General features: G+C 42.1%; 1 protein-coding gene across 3 annotated transcripts in view; it reads right to left on the minus strand.

Annotated features, from left to right (window-relative positions):
• Positions 1–15,308, minus strand: part of CNGA3 (cyclic nucleotide gated channel subunit alpha 3) — a 29,343-nt gene extending 14,035 nt beyond the window's left edge. The window contains exons 1-5 of one of the 3 annotated variants that reach the window (XM_085582678.1): positions 15,150–15,286; positions 7,050–7,181; positions 3,324–3,440; positions 1,730–1,909; positions 78–131 (exon numbers count right to left, since the gene is read on the minus strand). In XM_085582678.1, coding sequence (XP_085438804.1) covers positions 78–131; positions 1,730–1,909; positions 3,324–3,440; positions 7,050–7,150 — 452 coding nt within the window. In that variant the 5' untranslated portion in view covers positions 7,151–7,181; positions 15,150–15,286. Of the gene's footprint in view, positions 1–77; positions 132–1,729; positions 1,910–3,323; positions 3,441–7,049; positions 7,182–15,149 lie in introns of all 3 variants that reach the window. The other 2 variants (XM_021546676.4, XM_085582686.1) reach the window with 2 other exon arrangements.
• Between the last annotated feature and the right edge of the window lie 5,776 nt (positions 15,309–21,084).

Here is a 21,084-nt window from a genome sequence, read left to right on the forward strand (position 1 = left end):
CAAGTGTAACTAGGCTGGATAGGGAAAAAGAGAAGGTGATGGTAGTAGAAAGGTCTTTGGAAGTTAACAGTACTTACTCTTCATTGGTGTTGTTGCTAAAGTTGACATTGAACCTGGCCAAGGGCCAGTGACTGCAAGCAAGTTAAATAAAACACATTAAAGAGTGCAAGTAAAGGCTGCTGGCATTTCACACACGTGTCTACCTACATGACAGACGGACTCACGGGCTTCTCACATATGCACTGATAAGATTAGCAAGGTCAATTTTGACTGTTGTGATAAGCCCCTTTGCATAACTGCTTCCAGGCACCAGCTCCTTTCTGTCATGTGCCTGGCATACACATTTGTGACCACATCTGATGTCTGAACCCTGTTCTTAGGCGTATTAGTGCATGGCAAGATGCACCTCACTATTTTTAGGCCTGTACTCATTGGGCTACTAATTTAAGCTTTCTTCAATCCTTTCAAGTCCTCTTCACAGATGCAGTGTCAAGGCTTGTGGATAAGTAATGAGCATACCTATCCACTGCTGCAGAATTAAGCCTTCATGATCCAACAACTGAGAGTTACTGTCAACCAGCAACAGCATAAAACTGAGAAGGCAGTGCCATTAAATTAATAGGTGCCCTTAAATTAATTTCAAATAGCCTTATGCAGAGGTTTGTTGGCCCATGATCAATGTTGTTCTCTCTAATTACTTCCCATCTGCAGTTGCTACTGATCCAGGCACCTGAGAAATCAGGCAATAGTCTGCCTAATTCAATAAAATGTGCTCTTAAGATGAATTTCTAAGAAGCAGATCAAGTGAAGATAATAAGACTGTGCTGGGACTACAACAAATCACAGTAATCTGTGTAATGCACAGACCTTCAAAGGTTTTTGCTTTAATCTAATTGCTTGCTGAGATTTTTGAAACTAATTACTTGCTTACCTACCAGTCTTTAATTATGAAAAAAAAAAAAAAGAAGAGTCTCTGCTTCAAAGCCTAATGCCAAACAGAAAGCCAGCTTTTGTCTTGGTATTTCATTTTCCCATTTTAGCTGGAGTTAAATTTAAAACACCATATAATATATTTATACCGTAATAATAATTAATCACGTCAAAGAACTATAAACACATAAAGGTTTCTCTTTCATTGTACTGGAAAAAAATTAAGACTGAATCTGCCTTCCATACCAAAGACCACATACATGTTAATAAGTGAAGTCAGCATCCAAATGATTTTGTCATTTCTGCATCAGAAATGTTCTGTAATGTTATCAGATGGACTTCTGAGTAGATATAACAAAGCAATTACACATTTTGCACAACTGCTTCTTTAGAGCTTCCTAACACTTGCAGATAATGCACATTAAGATCCTGAAAAGCCAGAAGTAGAAACACCTTAGATTCTTGAAATATAAACTGCATTCTCCTCAGTAGAGAGCAGTTTAGCAACATCAAGTTATGTATGATAAAATTCCAGTTCTGAGACATCATTTTGCCTGAAGCAGCATGATCAAAATCCTTTACTTCAAGATCTTGATCACACTGTGTTTGAGGAAAGAGAAAGTCTGTTGAAAGTGCAATACTTCAGTTATGTGAAGATTCCTGGGCAACATTAGATACTCTGTTTATCTCCCATGCTAAGCTCCTTACTCTCTTCTTAAAATACAACTTACATCCTAATTACCAAGAAAGCATGATAACCTCAGTCATCTTCACTTGAAGTATAAACACCTCTTCTTACCTGTTATCTGCCCCGGGCCGCTCACGGGCGCCCAGGAAGGAGCGGATGTTGCTTTGCCTGGTGGACACCTCTACGAGCTCAGGGCCCCTGATCCGTTCCAGGAAAGAGTCAGGCCTTTGGTCTTCACGCTGCGAGTGTCTTGTGGCCCATGACCTTACAGATAAGACAAACCGGGACAGCCTGCATGGAACACACACACAAAATGCACTGAACCAGACAGAAACACGAGGTGGCTTAAAACATCCCCACAAACACCAGCCCAGGATTTTTCTCCACATCTCCACCTGTGATGAAATTAAACCTGATGGAGTAACTGTGTGAACCCAGTCACTCGCCACAATTTAATAGATCACCCTCTGCAGTGGATCAGGAAAATACCTCACACATCAGTTCCTATTCTACTGTATCCCCACTGTAGGAGCAACAGAATATTCTTGCTGAGTCTTTACATCTCAAAGTGAGATACTCAGTGAAGTACATCAGAAACAGCTGTCTTAGATCCTTGGGAATTTCCATTTAAGAGTCATGCTGTGTTACCCTAATATTTAAATTGCTAGGCATTCATGTTTACATTACATCACAAACTTCCCTGTATATTCAGAGCATACATAACTGTAGCTACACACAAATGTAATTCAATCTATCCTGAAAAAGGGTAAAGAAATTATAAACAAAGATTGAAAAGGAAGTTCTCAGTACGAATTCATATATTCATGTGCATAATGTTTACACAAAACACACACCTATAATCTTTTCTCATCTAAACTCAACTTCTTGCAGACTTTGTCATCTACATCTCGTGGTGTCATTATCTGAAAACCAAAAATCTGAGTTTATTCTCCACTATCCAAAATGATGAGGTGTGAACAATACTATTTAAATTACCCTAGTCATTTAAATAGTAATACACTGTGCTTAAAGTGACTGTGGTCTGTGTTGTGTGGAACAATGGTATCTGAAGGCAGAACCCTGTAGTCTCAGACAGAAAGCAGACAAAATAAAGTTTTGAAGCTCCACTTCAGCTTATATTTAAGTCTCACTAACAAACAACTTAAGACAATGGTCAGCTTCAATTTTGCTGACTAGGGCTCCAAATCTGTTATAAACATAACTGGATTCTAAAAACTGAGAGAAATTCTTGCACTTAAAACACAGACTCCCTGTCTCTTCCCTTTCCAGAGCGATCTACCAAAAGGAGACAACCATGTTTTATTTGATAGAAAACAAATACTGCATCAGCTATCATCCAGAGCCAAACACTTACCCATTTATTTTACAGTCTGGCTTCAATTCATGCACTTCCCTTGCATTCAGTGTATTTTCAAATAGTTATGTAAAAATAATTCATTTTTTTCTATTTGAAAAATTTCTTTAGGCTTATTCATCCTCTCTCAGATTCTGAGACTTTTATTAGCAATAAGTGATGAATCAAGGTCAAATGCAACTTCTGTTACTTCTTATAGACATTCTTCAGCTAGACTCCATCCATTTTCTTTGGAAAGCAATAGCTCTTCTTTCTTTGCCTCCAAATTGCAACCAGTCTCTTCCAGCAAATTGAACTGAATACTGGAAATTCTATTAGTTAGTATGTTACCTTGCCATTGCTCCCCTGCCAGTGAAGGAGCTCGCCTGGGGCTCAGGTACATGTCCTCCCTCCACAGAAATGACTCCCTGCAGTTCTGAAGATGCATCCTCACGCAGTGAATGGGTTCTGCAAAAACAAATTTTTTTTTTAATGGAATTCCATGCAGCCTTCACCAGACATTCCCCCATCTGGCTCTCTCCACCACTGCATCAGGAAACAATCCAGCAAATTGTCCTCTCCCTAGTAATACAGCATATATTTGATAACCTTATTGCTAAGCCTGTGCTCTAATTCTTCTGAAACCATCCAATATGAACTGAAGTCACTGGAGGTTCTGCCATACATTCCAGCAAGCTCAGAAGCTAAGGACAACTTATTAGCACTTAAAAAATTAACATTTGAGGAAAAATAGATTAAATTTTAGCCTTGTCTTCTAGTAATAGAGTTTTGAAATTGAGTTCATTGGAAGCTGGACTTTATGAAGGTTCACTCCAGATTTTTTTTATAGTACTCCTTGGTCTTCTCTGTGTTTTTCAGTCTTTAGTATTCACTTTTACAAGACTTTTCTACATCCATTAAGAATAACTTTTCCCCCCCTTTGCAATGGAAACAAGAACTCTCACATGGGTCTGTTAATCTGTATTGCCAAGAAAACACTTGACTTAGATGATACTTGCAGTATCTTCATAGGAGCTGGCAGCAACATTCTGAATGCCCACAAAAGGATAATCAACATCTCAATTTTATGTGCACACACAGCTGAGAAACTAACAAACAAAGAATAAAAACTTTATTATTTCTACCCAAAGAACAATGCTAAAATAGATCCTGATGATCCCAGAATTCTCAACTTGTTAACTGTTTTCTACTTCTCTTCCAATAACAAGCCACGTAGCACTGAAAAAAAAAATTAGAACCCAGTTTATGTTGCCAGTGCTGAGAATATTGTGGTTGTCAAAGTTAACATCCTTCTAAGGGACAATGAACAAACTCATGGAACAGACATTCATCACAGATTACCAGGTTCAGAGCCCACATTCAGCCCAAGAACTCTCTTCAGCTGAATGCTGAGAGAATCTTTTTTAGTGTTTCCTGGAGAAACTGCCTACAGACCTGCTGAAGAAAGGATACAGGACTAGTTAGTGTTTTAGACTGCACTACCATGGCTGGTTTAAGTATTTTATTCCCATTTACTGAGTAATATACATTTTGTGTGATCTTTTAATAAATTCTAATATTTTTAATGGCAGTACCTAAGAAGTATCTAAATTCCCATTATAGCCAATGGCCATCTCAGGGCTTGATTCAGCTGTTTCAGAATAGAGTCTGGTACAATTTGTAACACTTCAGAATACTTTATTGGACTTCTCCAGAGCACACAGGCCCCTCCTCACATCTGCTAGCACCAGCTAAACACTTCAAATACTCTATAGTATCTCAAATAGCATTAGATGTCTATTTCAGGCAACTAAATACCTCTCATAATCAAGAGAGCCAAAGGAGCCTGAAGAGTTACTGAATTTGAGGGTAAGCTGAGCAGTTCCCTGGGTGCTGCTGACCATCAGTACTGATGACATCTCCACTCAGGACAGCAGGAATGTAGGCAACAGCTCACACAAAGACACTGAAATCCAGATGTCTACAGGACACAGCTGAATCCTACTTTCAACTTTAAATGGCCAGCCTGTGTGTCTATAAGCGAATATTCTGCCTCTCCTATTTGAGTTGTTTCTATACAGAGGCTGGGTTTTAAAAATAGAGATTTATTTGTTATTTTTTGGGGTTTCTTTATTTTTGTTTTAACAAAATGAACCAACTTTATAACACACTACAGTGTAAGAATATGGGTACATGAATCACTGCAGCATAAATGAGCAGAGCATTTTAAAGATCAGTAGCAGCTTTCTTTTAACTGTTGCAGTGAATGCTTTTTCTTGGTAACACCTCATTTCACATCAGAAAAGTGCTTAAGCACCTCCTTAGCATTAAGCATAAATTTAACACCCACTGACTTTATTAAGAACTAAGTAATGTGTTTAATTGCTATGTTGAACTATAGCAAATAGGAGCTGGAGTAAGGTTAAAGGCAAAGAATAAATGCTGTTACTCTAGCAAATGTGCTTTTTTTCCAATATCTATAGTTGTGTATTTTGATGCAAGGTACAGAAAACCTAAAATCCTGGATAGTTACTCTCTTTTGGTACAGACATATTCTAAAGCCAATCTGAATTTAAAAAAAAATAATGGCATTATAAAGATATTGTATATACTTAGCAGCACTCATTTCAAAAATCCAAAAATCTTACGAGATCTCTTTTATAGAACAAGATTGTATCTTCTTACCCATCTATGAAGTCCTGCAATTAATGCTGCTAATATCAAACTTTCCTTTAAAAAAATGCGTCTTCCAAGACCATCACCATGATGATGAAGTGCAATTAATATTTCAGTCCCTCTAGCTGTCAAAGTCATTGCCTCTGAAGTTGCAGATGACTGCAGAGATTTAATTCTACATTTAAACCTTTATAACCCCACTCTCACATCCCAGCCAGCAATTCCATTTTGTCAGCTGCCAATCACTGACATCCACTAAATAGGACATTAAAAAAAGGAAAGGAAGAGGTTCATTCCAATCTGTGTTTTCACTTTTTCTAACACATCACTGTTAATGGAGAGAAAGGGACAGGGCTCTTAAATCTCCCTAAGGAGGCCATGGGGTAGTGCAACAACAGCGAGCAAGCCTTACTGTGCAGAACAAATCAGATCCATTTTTACTGCTGTAGGTACATCTATGTGACAGAAGGTAACATATTAAGCAAAGCAAAAAGAAAAAAAGGCCAATTCAAACACAGCATCCATAGCAGCTGCTAGGGACATGCAATCCAAAACTCCCCATAATGCAGGGAGTCCCATCAGCCCATTAAGATTCTGGGTGCTCTAGTCTGGGTGTGCATTTGAACAGCAAGAGCCAGCCTGACAAGATCCACACAGAGGAGCTGGTTGGCCATAACAAACCAAAAGCAGAAGATATTTTCCAGCCTTCAAAGATGCTATGGATCATCAGGCATCTTTCTGCAGGCCCAGCAGGCTTTGCCCAGTCTAGAGGAATGACTGGTATTGTGCAATAGGTAAGTGCAAGCTCACTGGCACATTTCAAACAGACACTTTAAAACTATCAAAACTAGAGAAAGATGAATGTAAATTTCCTCTATTACATTTCCTCTCTACAGAGAAACACACTGAAAATCCAGTACAAAAAAGCTGATACTCTTTATACAGTACAGATTTTTCCTAATACAGGAACTAGGCAATTTGCAGAGGCTGCTTAAAAAAACCCAAACATTTCCAAGGCTTCTCACTGCATGGTGCTCAAAGTATCTTTTTCTTCACCAAATCCTACATACCCTGTCAGAAGCTCAGATCCTGCGTGCTATGTGGTGACTTGAGAAAGAGGTTTCTCTTTAATGAGATAGTGTAATTCCCACTGATGTGAAAAAGGGCTTTTTTTCCTGAGGTGTTACAGCTCCTGCTTCCAAAAGTGCAAACCATGACAATCTCTCTGTGTCTGTCTCCTCTGTACTTTAGATAGATGCAGTAAAGTCTGTAAAGCGCACTGGGCCAACAATATCACAACACAATATTCCCATATTTCTAGCTCCCATTCCCAGAGCTACAGGAGTTCCACAAACTATGCAGCAATCTGTCCTCTTGACTGTGATGAAAGGAAAATATTACCTGATATAGCCATTTTCAATCCTTTCAATATCTTCATCAGAAGTTCTGACAGACAAGCTGTGTACACCAGGGTAGGAGTGCTGGGTGTTGATTTTTGCCATTTTGCTTTACATATCAACATCTAAATGAAAACTGAAATGGGAAAAAAATTATGAAGGCTTCAAAAGGAATGTGCTCAGTACTCAAAAAAGAGTTCTTTATTAAAACAGTGGAACAGCAAAAAACAATTTCAACCATTTGAAGAACAGTGATATTTACACATACATATGACATGTGTTTCTTGTTTTATTTGCAGTAGGCAGAAAAAAAGTGTTATCAAAGATTCATAATGACCAAAGAAAAAGTGTTACATGACACCATATTCTTTTAGTCTCTAGGCTTTATGAACTACGGACACTGTCATACCTATTATCCATAATGAAATTGCATTTAAAATCTCATTAAAAGAACTTTAGTGAGAAAGTCAACCAAAAAAAGCCAGGTAATACATGTGCTAGGACAACACATTCCGCTTCACATTGATTCACCTGTGTTAATATTATCTATTTTATCATTAAGACTTTAATGCCAAAAATCCATATTAACCAAGCAGATAATTACATTTATCCCTCAGTTTAATGTAGGCCATGTTATAATTCTATATTTTTAAAACTCTGCGCTAAACACACACACTAGAGGCTTTTATTACAATGCTTCAAAGCATTCTGTTAAGATATTTAGCAGCTCATCTCCTACAAGTTCTAAAAAATTGTCTAAATTCCTTTCCAGATTTGATCTTTAATGCCTTTTGAAATTCGTATCACATCTACTACATAAAAAATGAATTTTAAGACTCAAGACAAGTGTCTTACAAATGAAGAACTGAAAGACTTTCAGTGAAAGATTTGACTTTTTAAGAAAGGAGAAAAAAAAATGTTTAGAAACTTCATTCAGGAACCTTTTTTGTTTGAAATATGATTAGAATGAAATTCTCTCAGAATCAATCAACTCCCTCACACTAGGTCATGTCCATTTCTCACCTGTAATCCTCTGTCTCACTGACCACACAAGATCTACCTTCAACACAAAATGAAATACAGATTTTTCAGAAACTTTGTGACCTGAATTATTCCTGAAGCAAAGCTCACTACCCATGGTTAAAACATTATGCACCCACTTTCTTGAAAGCCAGTTACCTGATTTACCCTCCAATCAATTCCCAGACAATTAAAGAAAATAATACGAAGCTTTTTAAATTATTCAATGTATTTTAAAGTGGATTTATTTTCATCCAGAAATAATGAAATTACTCTAGAAACAGCCTTGGGCATCACTTAAAATTCAAAATTTTTTGTCATTAATTTTGCCTTAGTTTAAATCAGCCAATGTCTGTGTCTCATCTTAAACTGAACCTTGTTCATGCTGATTAACTGAAGTTTTACTGGATAAAAATGGGCATTTTTATTACACATTGATATTTTTTAAATTGTGTTCTTTCAACCCACTCTCAGATTGGAATGTTCACTCTGAAGAATTAACTTCTAAAGTGCAGATAATTTATGTTAAAAACATAACTCAGAGTTTTAGAAGCTTGATAGTGGGAAGAATTATTCATAAGTAACAAAGCATTAACCTTTTTTCTGAAGTTGTAATTTCAGAGCAAATTTAGCACTGAGTGAATTTCTTGACTAACACTAACATTTAACAGTTGCACTTATCAGTTCTGGTGATTCACAATTGGATTGATGCCTACCTACAGCAGCTCTTAAAAACAAGGGTCACCTGGTTTTATAACCTCCAACAAAGTAAGCAACACTGATAAAAAAAATAAAACTGTTAAAACAATGAAAGCATGAGGTAATGAAACAATCTGAAGTCTTGGGGTGATGTAGATCATTTGCAACCAACACCATGGATTCCCTCACTGAAAAGACACATTGCTTCTGAAACTGGAGATGAGTGAACAATGCTTTTCTATGTTTCAAATGCTGTAGGTGTGGCACGTGGATTTCCAGATGCATTTGTGCATCAGTTCCCAAAAGTCTGGTTAAGAAACATGAAGTACAGTATTTCTTTACATTTAAAACTGAAATGGCTGAAGCTGAATATTACTAATCTGAAATCAAACACTTTCAGCAGATATTGGAATTAGATATTCCAAACCTTCTGAAAAGCTTGAGTATGCCAGTGCAGCACTGAATACAGGAAACCTTATTCAGATTTTCAAAAGCTATGCCACTAAAAAAGAAAAAAAAAAAAAAGTAATAGCATACAAAGCCAAACACCACTATTTTGGATTTAAAAAACCAAGAAGACAGAAAGCAAGAACAGGACTAAACAGTCACCTTCACCACTGCAGAAGTCAATAATAGTATTCCTCAGGGCTCTGTAGGAAAACCTGTTGTTAATGATACTGATGGAAAGATGAAGTAGAGATACAGTAAGATCTCAGCATGGCAAAAAATTGTATAGGCAAGAGAAACAAAAGGCGTGCAGGGAACCTCAGGAGTGCAGGTGGCCAACATCAATTAAGCAATTTCTCAATTTGATGATAAGTGATGTGCAACACAGGCAAATGGAAACCCAAGAATACAGGTGTAAAGCATGTAAAATACTGCCCTACATGCTTCCAAATGAACCATATTCCCCCAGAAAGGGAACCTGAAAGGGTAGATTTGGATTAAATATTAGGAAGAAATTCTTCACTATGATGGTGTTGAAACACTGGACCACATTGCCTGGGGAAGGTGTGAATGCCTCACCCCTGCAAGTGCCCAAGGCCAAGTTGGACAAGGCTTTGAGCAACCTGGTCTGCTGGCAGAGGAGATGGAACTACATGGTTCTTATGGTCCCTTCCAACCCAAACCAAATTTATGAACTTAGGACATAGGTACAGCTCAGTGAAACAGCGTGCTCACTGCAGGGCAGGCTTGCTGATACAACAACTGGCAATGTACACACAGAACAGGTTAATGACACAAAACCCACTAAAACTGCTCCATGAAACAACAGTGCAGACTTATCTGGAATACTCCAAGTCTTTTTCTTAATCAGAAAGATAAAGCAAAATGACAGCATGGCAAGAATGATTAAAGACCTGGAAAAGGGAGAGAAAGGAAAATGAGGTCTGCGTACCCTAAAAGGTGAAGACTAAAAAGTTATAAAATAAAAGTATGTAAGTAAAATTTCAGCTCATTTCAGATCCCTTACAATCATTTCAGCTGTAAAATTCACATTTAATATACAATGTGGTCTGAGCTCTTACTCTGCACTATACTGGAGGAAAGGAAGGGAGAACATTTTCACAGAAATACAACTCTACTATTTAGCAATAAAATACATTAATATATTCTTGGAAGGAGCTAGGAAGAGTGGATGAAAGTGTGTTACATGTGCTCAGCTGTGGTAGAGAGGGACTGAACACAGGACTGATAGAAATAAACAGTGAGGTAATTTGGGTACAGTGCAGGTGCTGAGACCTCCTGAAGCAAAATGGTTTGGCACTGCATAAAGTCCATAAAGTTCTGACAAATTACTAACTATCTGATGAAGATGAAATATTTGTTCCTTCCAAGCCTCTAAGAACCCTAATGATAAATGTTTTTAATAGTCTAAGGAGAAGATTGACATTTCAGCACTGGATCCAAAATATGGCAAGTAATTAACTATGGAGCAGCTTAACAGGAGTCAACCAGCAGGAAAGTCCTAAAGAGTCAGAAGGCTCCACAAACACCTTCTGCAGGGCCACACAGACAGCTCCAGCCATCTGGGACCTGCAATCCCAAAAATGTCACTAAACACTGGTTCTCATAAGGTAGTTTTAAGAAGTGAGTAGAGCTCAGTGGTGGGTTGGCCTTGGCTGGCTACCAGATGCCCAGACAGCGGCTACTGCACTTCCCCTCCTCAGCAGCCCAGTGGGAGAAAGCAAGATGAGAAAGCTCATCATGGGTCAAGAGAAAAAACAGGAAGAAAAAGGACACTGGAATATCAATTGTCATCACAGGCAAAATGGGCTCAAACTGGGGAAAACTCAATTTAATGCAAATTAAAATAGAGTTGGATGGTGGGAAACAAAACACTCTACCACTCATTTTCCCCAGATTCAACTTTACCCCTACATTCCAAACTCCTCCACCTCCTCTACCCTACCCAGCAGCACAGGGGCTGGGAAACGGGAGGTTGCAGTTAACCTATTAAAAATGTAATAAATTACATACATTATGATAGCACTCCCTACTTGAAATGTAAATGGTCAGGTTCTTTTATCCTCTTCCTTTTGGATTCAATAGCAACTGAGCTTTTGTGCCAAACAGCCACTTGTTTGGCAACAAATATGAGTTCAAGGAACATATGAAAATTTCAGATTCATATAAGTATTTCCTAATTTTGAAAATCAGGTTCTACTTGTCTCTTTAGAACTACATCATTAAAGACCTAAAACTAGAGCTACAAAGGCTACAGTGTCTAAATTTTAGGAGCTCTGCCATCCAGTGGATTCCCTGAAGTAGGAATGCAGAAATGCAGGTAAGTAGGAACAAGGCACTAAGAAGGAAGCTACATATGTGAAATGACTGAAACCAAACTGGGATTGTGAATAACTGGACTTCTAACTCCAGGCCAAAAGGAGTGGTACCCAATTCACAGCCATAACTCTCCTCTTTCTTGAATTGATTCACCTGTTTGCAGCAAATTGCATTGTGCTGAGCAGCTGCACCTCAAAAATGAGAAACCTTTTCAAGCCTGCTTCAAATTAAGCGAGAAAAAAACAATTTTCCTTTTTCCAGAGCCTGCTAGCAGTAAATTATGGGCTACAAATAGCTTTCTTATGGGTTTTCAGCACTCCAGAACACCTATGGCAGCAGGAGTATCTGTTTTCACCACCCACTGCAATCTGGACACAGGCAAGGCTTCTGAGCAGCTTTGTGGCCTGGGTTTCAGACAATTTTGCACCTTCTCAGCAGGAAAAAAAAACCCAACACACAGACACACACTTTAATATTACAAATTATAACAAATTATAACAAATTATAACAAATTTTGGAAGTTGACAGCTATCCACTAAGCCATCAAAATGAGCTCTGCAGCCTGTCAAATATCTGTGAAAGATCTTTGAATTACCATCATCTCCCTCTCAAGAGCACTGAGAATTCATGTTTGGGCTACTCTAGCAGTTCCCTTTTGGGGCAGAATCTGCCAACCCAACCTACCTTAATTCAATATTGTTAACCAACCAAGAATTAATACACCTGATACAAAGTAAAAGTAGTTGTTTATCAAAAAATAATGACAGACCGAGCTATTTATACCACCATTTAGTATTGTTAATGCTTATTTGTTTGAAGGACTACAGAAATAGGGCAGAATTCAAAAAAGAGCTTTTTGTGGAGAAATATGTATCACCACCACAAAGTAAAAGATGACTTTACATATGATTTTATAATGCATCCTATCTGTTTCTGTAATTTTTAAAATGCTGTTTTCTTGAAGCTTTCAGCAATTTATTTATTGCTATAGAAGTAATGATAAGCTGCATAGGATCACTAACATCATTTTAGTTAAGACATGTTCCAAATCCTCACACAGCCTCTCAGGTTCAACCCTGATAAATCTTTGGGATTTATTCTGGGATTTGACCTCTGCCTACATGATCCTTGTTATATCACTTGCTAATAGTTGTAGCTCAGCTGTGCATTTTGTATCTTGTGTGTGTTCTGTGTGACAGGCTGCAGCTCCAATGATGCAACCACTAATGGCAACAAGCAGACATCAAAGACTGGGCACTGGAACTTTTAAATAAACACATGGTTTGAAGACAAGGCATAATCTTTGCTTCAATGTTTTGGAGGTTTGCAAATTCACCTGCACATGGGACTCTGGTACACTCATATGGAAATCAGCTTTGCATGAAGGCTATGAGATCAAGCTAAGGGAGTTGAAAAAACAATCAGCAGTACCAACTTACCCTCACAAATTCATTACAGTTTAAATCAACAATTCTTAAATTCTAGGGCCTCTTTTAAAAGCACACTTCTCACAATTTATTTCTCTCTGCTACATCATATTACATTTTCTACAGTCTATGAGCACTGACATCTCCTGAGAATGCACATAATTTATATGCATAGCCCAGTAGCCTCAGGACCAACCAAGGATGTCAAATACTCTCTACCTTTCTTTCACAGGTACTTTAGATGTGCATGCACTTCATAAAGCATTGCATTATTCATGTATGTATAATTTATAATTTTACAATGAAATGCACATGATTACCTTTGATCTATTTGATGGCTGAGTCTCTGGCACCTTTTAGTACCAAAATAATCATTTAAATAAATTGAATTATTTGGACCAAGTTTCCCTTCTGTAACTATGAACTATTAGCAATATAGTTCAATTTTCTAAAATTTACTGAAGTTTTCTGCAGACCATTTTCTGCAGATGAATTCTTTTTTAGATTGGAAACTTTTCAGGAGAAACTATCTGTGAATATTGAATTTAATATTGTAAATTTAAACACAGCAAATTAAAAATTACAGCTGACTGGACAAGCAAGTCACATCATGTTTCTGCTGCCAGTATGGGTTAATATGGTGCAGGTATTCATGTTTCTATACAGCAAATAAGCTCTGTGCAAGGCTTCTGGAGCCACTGCCTAAAATTCACTGGTTCTGCCAAAGTCTCCTGTCAGTGCATTCATGTATCAAGGTAACTCTTAAAAGTGAACATAGCATGAGAACAGCAGGTTTACAGTCCTGAACGTGTGCCTGTAAAATAAACATGTATGTTTGCATGTGTGCATACGTGTAACTGTTACCATTTAAATTCACTCCCTGCCCGCGTTATTCGAGCCATCGGAGCCATCCCATTTGGCTGGGGGAGGGAAACACGAGGGGTAAATCGTGTCACGTTTCACAAACCGTAAGGAGGCATCCTACCGAAGAGGATTTAAGAGATGCTAATGAAAAGAGATGGCAACGTTGGAGAAGGCTGCCGGACAACGTGCTGAACCGAAATGACTGAGCTTGGGCGCAAATTGGATGACAAAGGCTGGGATACACAGAAGGCAAAGCTGAGACATGCTGATATGGAAGGACGATGTATAATTTTTCAAAGCTGATGTGCTCTTCCCTCAAGTCATTCAGCACTTGTTTACAATGATTACCCTTGCTGATTCAACACCCCGACAGTCCCGTTTTCATTTGCAACATGTATTTTTCTAATCAGATGGTTTTAGCATGCATACTCAAAGAAAACAACATGAAAATACCAGAAGGAAAAAACTAGACTGTGCTTACTGAAGACACACAGTTACGCTATTTCAATATCTGTAACATCTGAAAGTCCAGATGTAGTTTTACTCAGATGGAAAAATGAAAATTACAGATTTTAAATATGACAATCTATTTGCTTTGAATGCAGCAACTATGAATCTGGAAAACAAAATATAGTTAAAACAGGTAGATCAACAGGTACCAACATTTACATTGAACATCATTTCTTCAGAGATCGAAACTAATGTTCATGTCACTTTTCCTTATCTTTTTAGACTTTTCCTCCTGGCATATGAGGGGACCTTGCATTACAGACAGACACTGATTATAGTTATTACTGTATCTTCTGCATTCTTAGGCAGACTACGGTCTGGATTACAGTACAGGACTTTTGCAAAAGATGCCATATTTCTAGAACCAAGGTCAATTTATGGAAAGCACCAGGAATCACTGGAAAATTACTCCTTTTCACTGCTTGTAGTATTTGCTAGCGTTTTTTATACTGGGATTGACAGCCTCAGTTTACACCACAGGCGCCAGACAGTGTAAAAGTTAAGAGACACATGGATCAAGCTAGTAAAATTGTCAGTCAAGAGGAGTAGAATTAAGTCCCCTCAGCCCCACGTCTGCTCAGATTTGTGCCCTGAATCCAATTTAATTTTAAGTACACAGATCTCTGCATCAATTAATCAAATTAACGCTTTTCTTTAAAATTAAATAAATAAACAAACGTTTCATTTCAAGCTTTTGAGCTTGAGCTAAGGCTTGGAACTGAAGTCCGATGCAGGACATGATGCCACTCTCACAGGCGTGACAGAAGGCTTATTACTGCCTCCTGCTTCAGACTCACCTGCCCACGCTCTCCTCCGCAGCATCCGAACTCTGGAGCTCCGTCCGTCCGTCGGTCCGCCTGCCTGGATGCGGGTCCCGGGCGCTCTCCCTGCGGGCAGCGCGCCGTGGGCCGGCCCGCAGCGCTCCGGCCGCGCCGGGAGCCGCGGCAGCGCCGCCCGCCCGGCCCGGCCCGGCGCGGCCCGGCGGGGGCGGCGGGGCAGGGCGGGCCCGGCGGGGCAGGGCGGGCCCGGCGGGGGCGGCGGGGCAGGGCGGTGGGGCAGGGCGGCGGGGCAGGGCGGGGGCGGCGGGGCAGGGCGGGCCCGGCGGGGGCGGCGGGGCAGGGCGGGCCCGGCGGGGCAGGGCGGGCCCGGCGGGGGCGGCGGGGCAGGGCGGCGGGGCAGGGCGGGCCCGGCGGGGCAGGGCGGGCCCGGCGGGGCAGGGCGGGCCCGGCGGGGGCGGCGGGGCAGGGCGGCCCGGCGGGGGCGGCGGGGCAGGGCGGGCCCGGCGGGGCAGGGCGGCGGGGCAGGGCGGGCCCGCCGGGCCGCCCCTCCGCAGGCGCGCCCGGATTACGGCCGCAGCCCAGCGCTAAGCCCGGCTCACCGCGAAAAGCCGCTCGAAGGGCTTTGCGATCCTGTTAAGTTCTCGGAGAGGATCAGGACGTCAAAGGGGCTCGGCGGCGCCCCGGCACATTTTGTGCCACGCCGAGGAAAGTTGGGAGCGCGGCGCGGGCAGGGCAGGGCCGGCCCGGGGCCGCCGGCGGAGCGGGGATGCGCTGCCCCGGGCGGCGGCGCCACGAGCGGCGGGGCCGTGAGGGCGGCCGCACGGCCCGCTGCCCGCGGCAGCCGCCGTGCCCGGGCGGGGCCGGGCCGTGCCGTGCCGGGCCGGCCGTCACCCCTGCTCGCCGGCCATCCGCCGCCTGGTGCGCCGCCGGCAGAGCCGTGCGGAGCGGGGGGCTCGGCGGCGCTCCCGGCAGCACGGCTCGGGGCCGGCAGGCAGAGCCGCCTCCCCGCCGCCCTCCCTGCACACTCCGCCCGCGGCTCCTTCATCTGCCGCCGGCGGAGGGGCCGGAGGCGGCGGGGATGCTCAGCGGGGCGGGTGGGACGTGCCGCTGCCAGCTCCGAGCGCGTCCCTCTCGGCAGCCGTCGGAGAGTGGATTTCCCGGGGCTCTGGCTCCGCCGTCCCTGCGCGTCCTGCCCGAGGGGAACCTCGAGGGGATGGATGGAGCCCCACAGCCGCTCCCAGCACTGCTGCTGGGGCCCGCACCTCTCCATCATGAGAGGCGCTCTCCTCGCGGTACCTGTGAATAGGTTTCTTCTTCAGCTCTCTGACCCTCGCTCCCTGACCTCCTTGAGGATGCTGACCCTCATTTTCCTGTGCTGATGCTCCCTCAAGGCTTTCACACTTCCCCAAACTCCATCTGTTCGGTTCTGATTCTGATTTTCACTGCGTTCAGAAGAGCTGGAGACAAAGAGTGTGTATGATTCATAAAATTATTCTTCAGTTGGGAAATGTCAGCAGAAGCCATGTCATTCCTGACTGAAAGGCTGCAGCACTTTGCTGCGTGTCAATTGAGCTAGATTGAACACAACGGGACATCAGAAAAGCATTCTAAGTGCTCGGCTTATTATTATGCTTATCAAGAAAGATGAACCACATCACGCAAAAAGGACTGAGGAGAGGAAAAGACCATGGCTAAAACTCTTTAAACCCCGTCAGAATCTTAAGGTGTCTGTCTCCTATAGCTGTCACATTAGAGTAACAGGGTTTTTAAGGATCAAGGTAGAAACCCTAGGCAGAAAAGCAGAAGGCAGAAAGCATTTGAAGAGCATCCTTTTCCACGTCCTTTCCTGCTGGGCTGACCCCTTAGGAATGCTCCAGGCAGCATTTTGGAAGCCCTGGGACCGCAACTCACCAGCCATATGTGCACCAAATGCCAGGCTGCTGTTCTCCCTCCAAAGGCTCAAGCACTGTTGCACTTCCCAGGTGTTCCATGCAGATACGTGCCCCTTGCAGGTCCTGGCTTCCTCCTTAGACAAGGTCTGGTTGTACATCTTGCCCTTATGTTCTGGTTGCTATGTGAAGGAAGTCTGTGAATGACACACAGGAAAAAGCTGTGGAGACTTCCAGAAGGTCCCAGATATGGACAGTAAGGGGATCAGGCTGAATCAACAAAAATGAATGGCATCACTGTCATTGAATTCAGTGGTACTGCTGCAAGAAATTCTGGCGAATAGACTGTGTGTTAAAGCTGTAATACATCTTCACAGTACCTCTAAATCAGTTGCCTAGGAATTGAAGATGACAAGAATAAAAATTCTGGTTTCCTTTTCCATTTTCTGAATTGTTAAGTATAAATTAAAACTTAATCAGGGAGTTTATGCTTATTCAGGGAGCAAATATTGCTTCATTTCAATGTATCCATAATTTCCATGAAATTTACTTTCCAAGTTTAGTTCTGGAGTTCGAGCACAGTTGGACTTCAGTGATCCTTGTGCATCCCTTCCAGCTCAGGATATTTTATGATTCTATACAATTATGTTATCCAAGGAGTGAAAAAACCATCCTTTCACTGCAGTAAACTGCAAGTTCTCAGTTGCTCTAAACTGATATAGGTCCCAGGTAATCAATGGAGTTGAGCTTATTTACAGTACCTGTGACTTTGTCTACACAGCTCCATTTTGAGGAGCTCTAACATGACTTGACGGTTCTCTCAAGACCTCTGTGCTCTGCAGTGAAGCGCTGCCGGGATGCATGACAAAAGAGTAAGGCTTAATACATAAATAAATAAATAGGGGAATGTATTATAAAATCTCATTTTCTTCAAATTGAGAAACCATAATTTCCTGTTTGTATTGTAGTTCTGCCCTGTTTCTTCTGATTGTTCCACTTCAGAGGAATTAAATGAACAAAGATCTGTGAAATAATTGGACTGAATTGCCAACCTTAGAAAAGCTCATTTACTTTTGTTCCCAAGAGAAGCACTGATTAGATTTGCCTTAGAAAGCCATTCTTATTTGAACAATGTGAGTTATGATTCGGAGAGGACCTGCAGAATTGGAGCTCCACTGAACAAAACTGTGAAGTTAACATGCACAAATGCAAGAGAAAAAGATTCAAAAGACAGAATAAATAGAAACATCCAAATGAGGCATGTGAAATCCACATCACAGTTTTTGAACATCCTGATCCTGTGAGGAACTGATTACTCTAGAAAACTGAACACAGCCAAGCTGCTTTCATAAACTAGCCCCACCAGAGCCAAGGATGTCCTGATAAATAAAAGCAAAAGGTCACACATACCTGTTTAGGAATCTACACTGGAATCTCCATGTTGTCATAAGCATAAGTGGACAAGTTCTATTTATTTTGCCTTACTCTGCACCACTGGGGTTAGGTACAGTAAGGGGGCATTCTTTTTTTTTTACCAAAATTAATGAGCTTTTACCTGGATTGAGTAAAAATGAATGATGAATGTACAGTATCTGCTATGTCCCTTTGAAATCAATTAAAAGCATCCCCCAGGTTTTGGTGTAACAGGGTCGGGTCCTTGTTACATACACAAAAGCCTTAGCATCCACCTAAAGCCGGTCATTTTTTCAAGCAAAATCACAGTGCAAGCCCCTAGAGGCTGAACTGTGCAAAGAATGAATGATAACCCTCTGACTTGGTTTGGTGTTCCTGCCACAGCATTTGCAGCAGAGCCGAGCAGGGCGCGGGCAGTGAGGAGCCTGAGCCTGCTGTGCCAGCAGCGCTGCTCAGCGGGAGCGGTTTCGTCACACGGCGTTTCAGGGTGCCCCAGCCCCGGCGCTGTCAGGAGAGAGCCCCGAGGGACACGGAGCACACGGGGCTCTGTCAGGAGAGAGCCCCGAGGGACACGGAGCACACGGTAAGCAGGGACACTGGCTCCAGCCTGGGAGCGGGGTGGAAGTTCCTGCTGACTGCGAGCCTGGCTGAGCTCCCGTAGCATCCCGTGTGAGTCACGCTGCCTGGAGCCACAGGCTCCGTGAGCCAGCGCTGCAGGCTGCAGAGCAGGGAGCTGTGCAATCCTCCCGTGAATTTTCATGCTCCTCTATTTAAACAAACACTTTTTGCAAATGCAGCCTTGTTAGTGTTCCCCAGGTGGCTAGCTGCAGATAATAAGTATACACAATAGTGTTTATTTTGTTATTATGGTTCTCAGGACAATCCTATCTCTTAATGAAAATAAAACTATCCTGCCGTGTCTTAGGGGAATTTCAGCAAAATGCTAGTCAGGCCTGAGGCACTGACTGGGAGACAGCCCAGCTCCTGCAAACAGCATGAATTGACATTTCCAGTCACATAATGGTGGTCCATTAGCAGCAAGCAGAGGAAAGAGAGACACTTATGTGAAATATAAATTAGGGCTTAAAAACCTTTCCCACTGCACTATATGATGGCAGTCACTGCTATTGCTGGGCCTCACTAAGGAGTCTGACGAAAGCCAGCTGACAAGTCTGCAGCCAAATGCTGGTAATCACAGATTAAAGATGTCTCTCTCATAAACTCAGAAATATCTTTACTTGGATCTAACAACAGCCTGCACAGGCTCTGTGATGGACTGTTCTGAGATACAGGAGACAAATGATGAGTGTAGATCTCTGACTGCTGTCTGTAAGCACTGTGTCCAATTGTAAACTTGGAACTACAGAAATCAAAGAACTAAAAATGTGTATAAGAAGGCTGCTGGGAGCTGCTAACAGCTCCAAGTGTCCTTGTTCTGACCCTCATTTCAACAGCAGTTTGAGTAGTCAAATGCCTCTTAGCAGACAGCAGTGACTTACCTCAACAACTGAGGAAAGAGAAGAAAAAATATCCTATCCACTTTGTTTTAGGGATTGGAACTAGATGGTCTGTAAGGTCCCTTTCAACCCGAGCCATTCCATGATTCTGTGATTTGCCTTGGAGTTTTTTTAAGCAACACCCTTTATTTCCATCTGCTTTATACAAGGCTCAAGGCGTAAGATATGTCTCACTAATACTCATGTTACAGTAGTCATAAAAAGCAAGCATTTGAAAATGTGACAGAAAGTTCAATATTTCAGTAGAGTGCTGAGTTCTGCTGAATCTTCATTTGTCTGGCACTGTTAAATGTCTCTCTAGGGTTTCTGTGGACCAGAGATTAAAGCAGGGCAGGAGCAGTCCAGCTCATACAAGTTAGATAAGGCAAAGGCAAAATGCTGAAAAAGGAAATGCTTTTAAGGAACAAATATCACTGGCTGGGACAGGTGGGAACTGTTGTCTTATGAAATGGAAACAACCACAGACAACAAAGGGCAAAGACTCAGGAAATCTTTGCCAATGGGAACATTCTGCATACAGGCTTTGCTTAAATAAACAAGCTGTCTGAGAGCTGGGGTCAGTGACTGATGTGCTGCTCTGCTGATGTACCTGATCTGAGCAGGTTACTGGCTCTCACTGTAATCCTGGCAGGAGAGACAGGTGACATCCTGCTGGATGACCCCTGTGTCTCTTTGGGGAGATGCCTTCTTTTGTAGAGTGAGTGCCAGGCTATCTGTGCCCTTTTGGCTTGCACACACACACATGGCTGCAGCATGATAATTTACCATGGCCTGGCACAACCCATCAGAGCTGACCAGAATGCAGATATTCCCCCAGACAGTGAAATCATCTTGGTTCCAAGCCAGCTTCTCCCAGGTCCATACCAACAGGAGTTTTATTTCAGCAAACTAACAACACACCTGAAAGTACTGTTTTTCATAGTTGATGCTGCCTGTGTGTGAGGAATGAGGAGGAGGACTTTTGAGGAGGAGTTGAGGGAGATGGGGATGTTTAACCTGGAGAAGAGGAGGCTCAGGAGAGTACTTTATTGGTGTCTACAGCCACTTGAGAGGATGGTGTAGCCAGGTGGAGATTGGCCTCTCCTCCCAGGCAGCCAGTGACAGGACAAGACAAAACAGCCTCAACAGCCTCAA

Source organism: Lonchura striata, chromosome 1 (assembly GCF_050655825.1).
Source record: "Lonchura striata isolate lonStrDom1 chromosome 1, ASM5065582v1, whole genome shotgun sequence".
Classification (NCBI taxonomy): domain Eukaryota; kingdom Metazoa; phylum Chordata; class Aves; order Passeriformes; family Estrildidae; genus Lonchura; species Lonchura striata.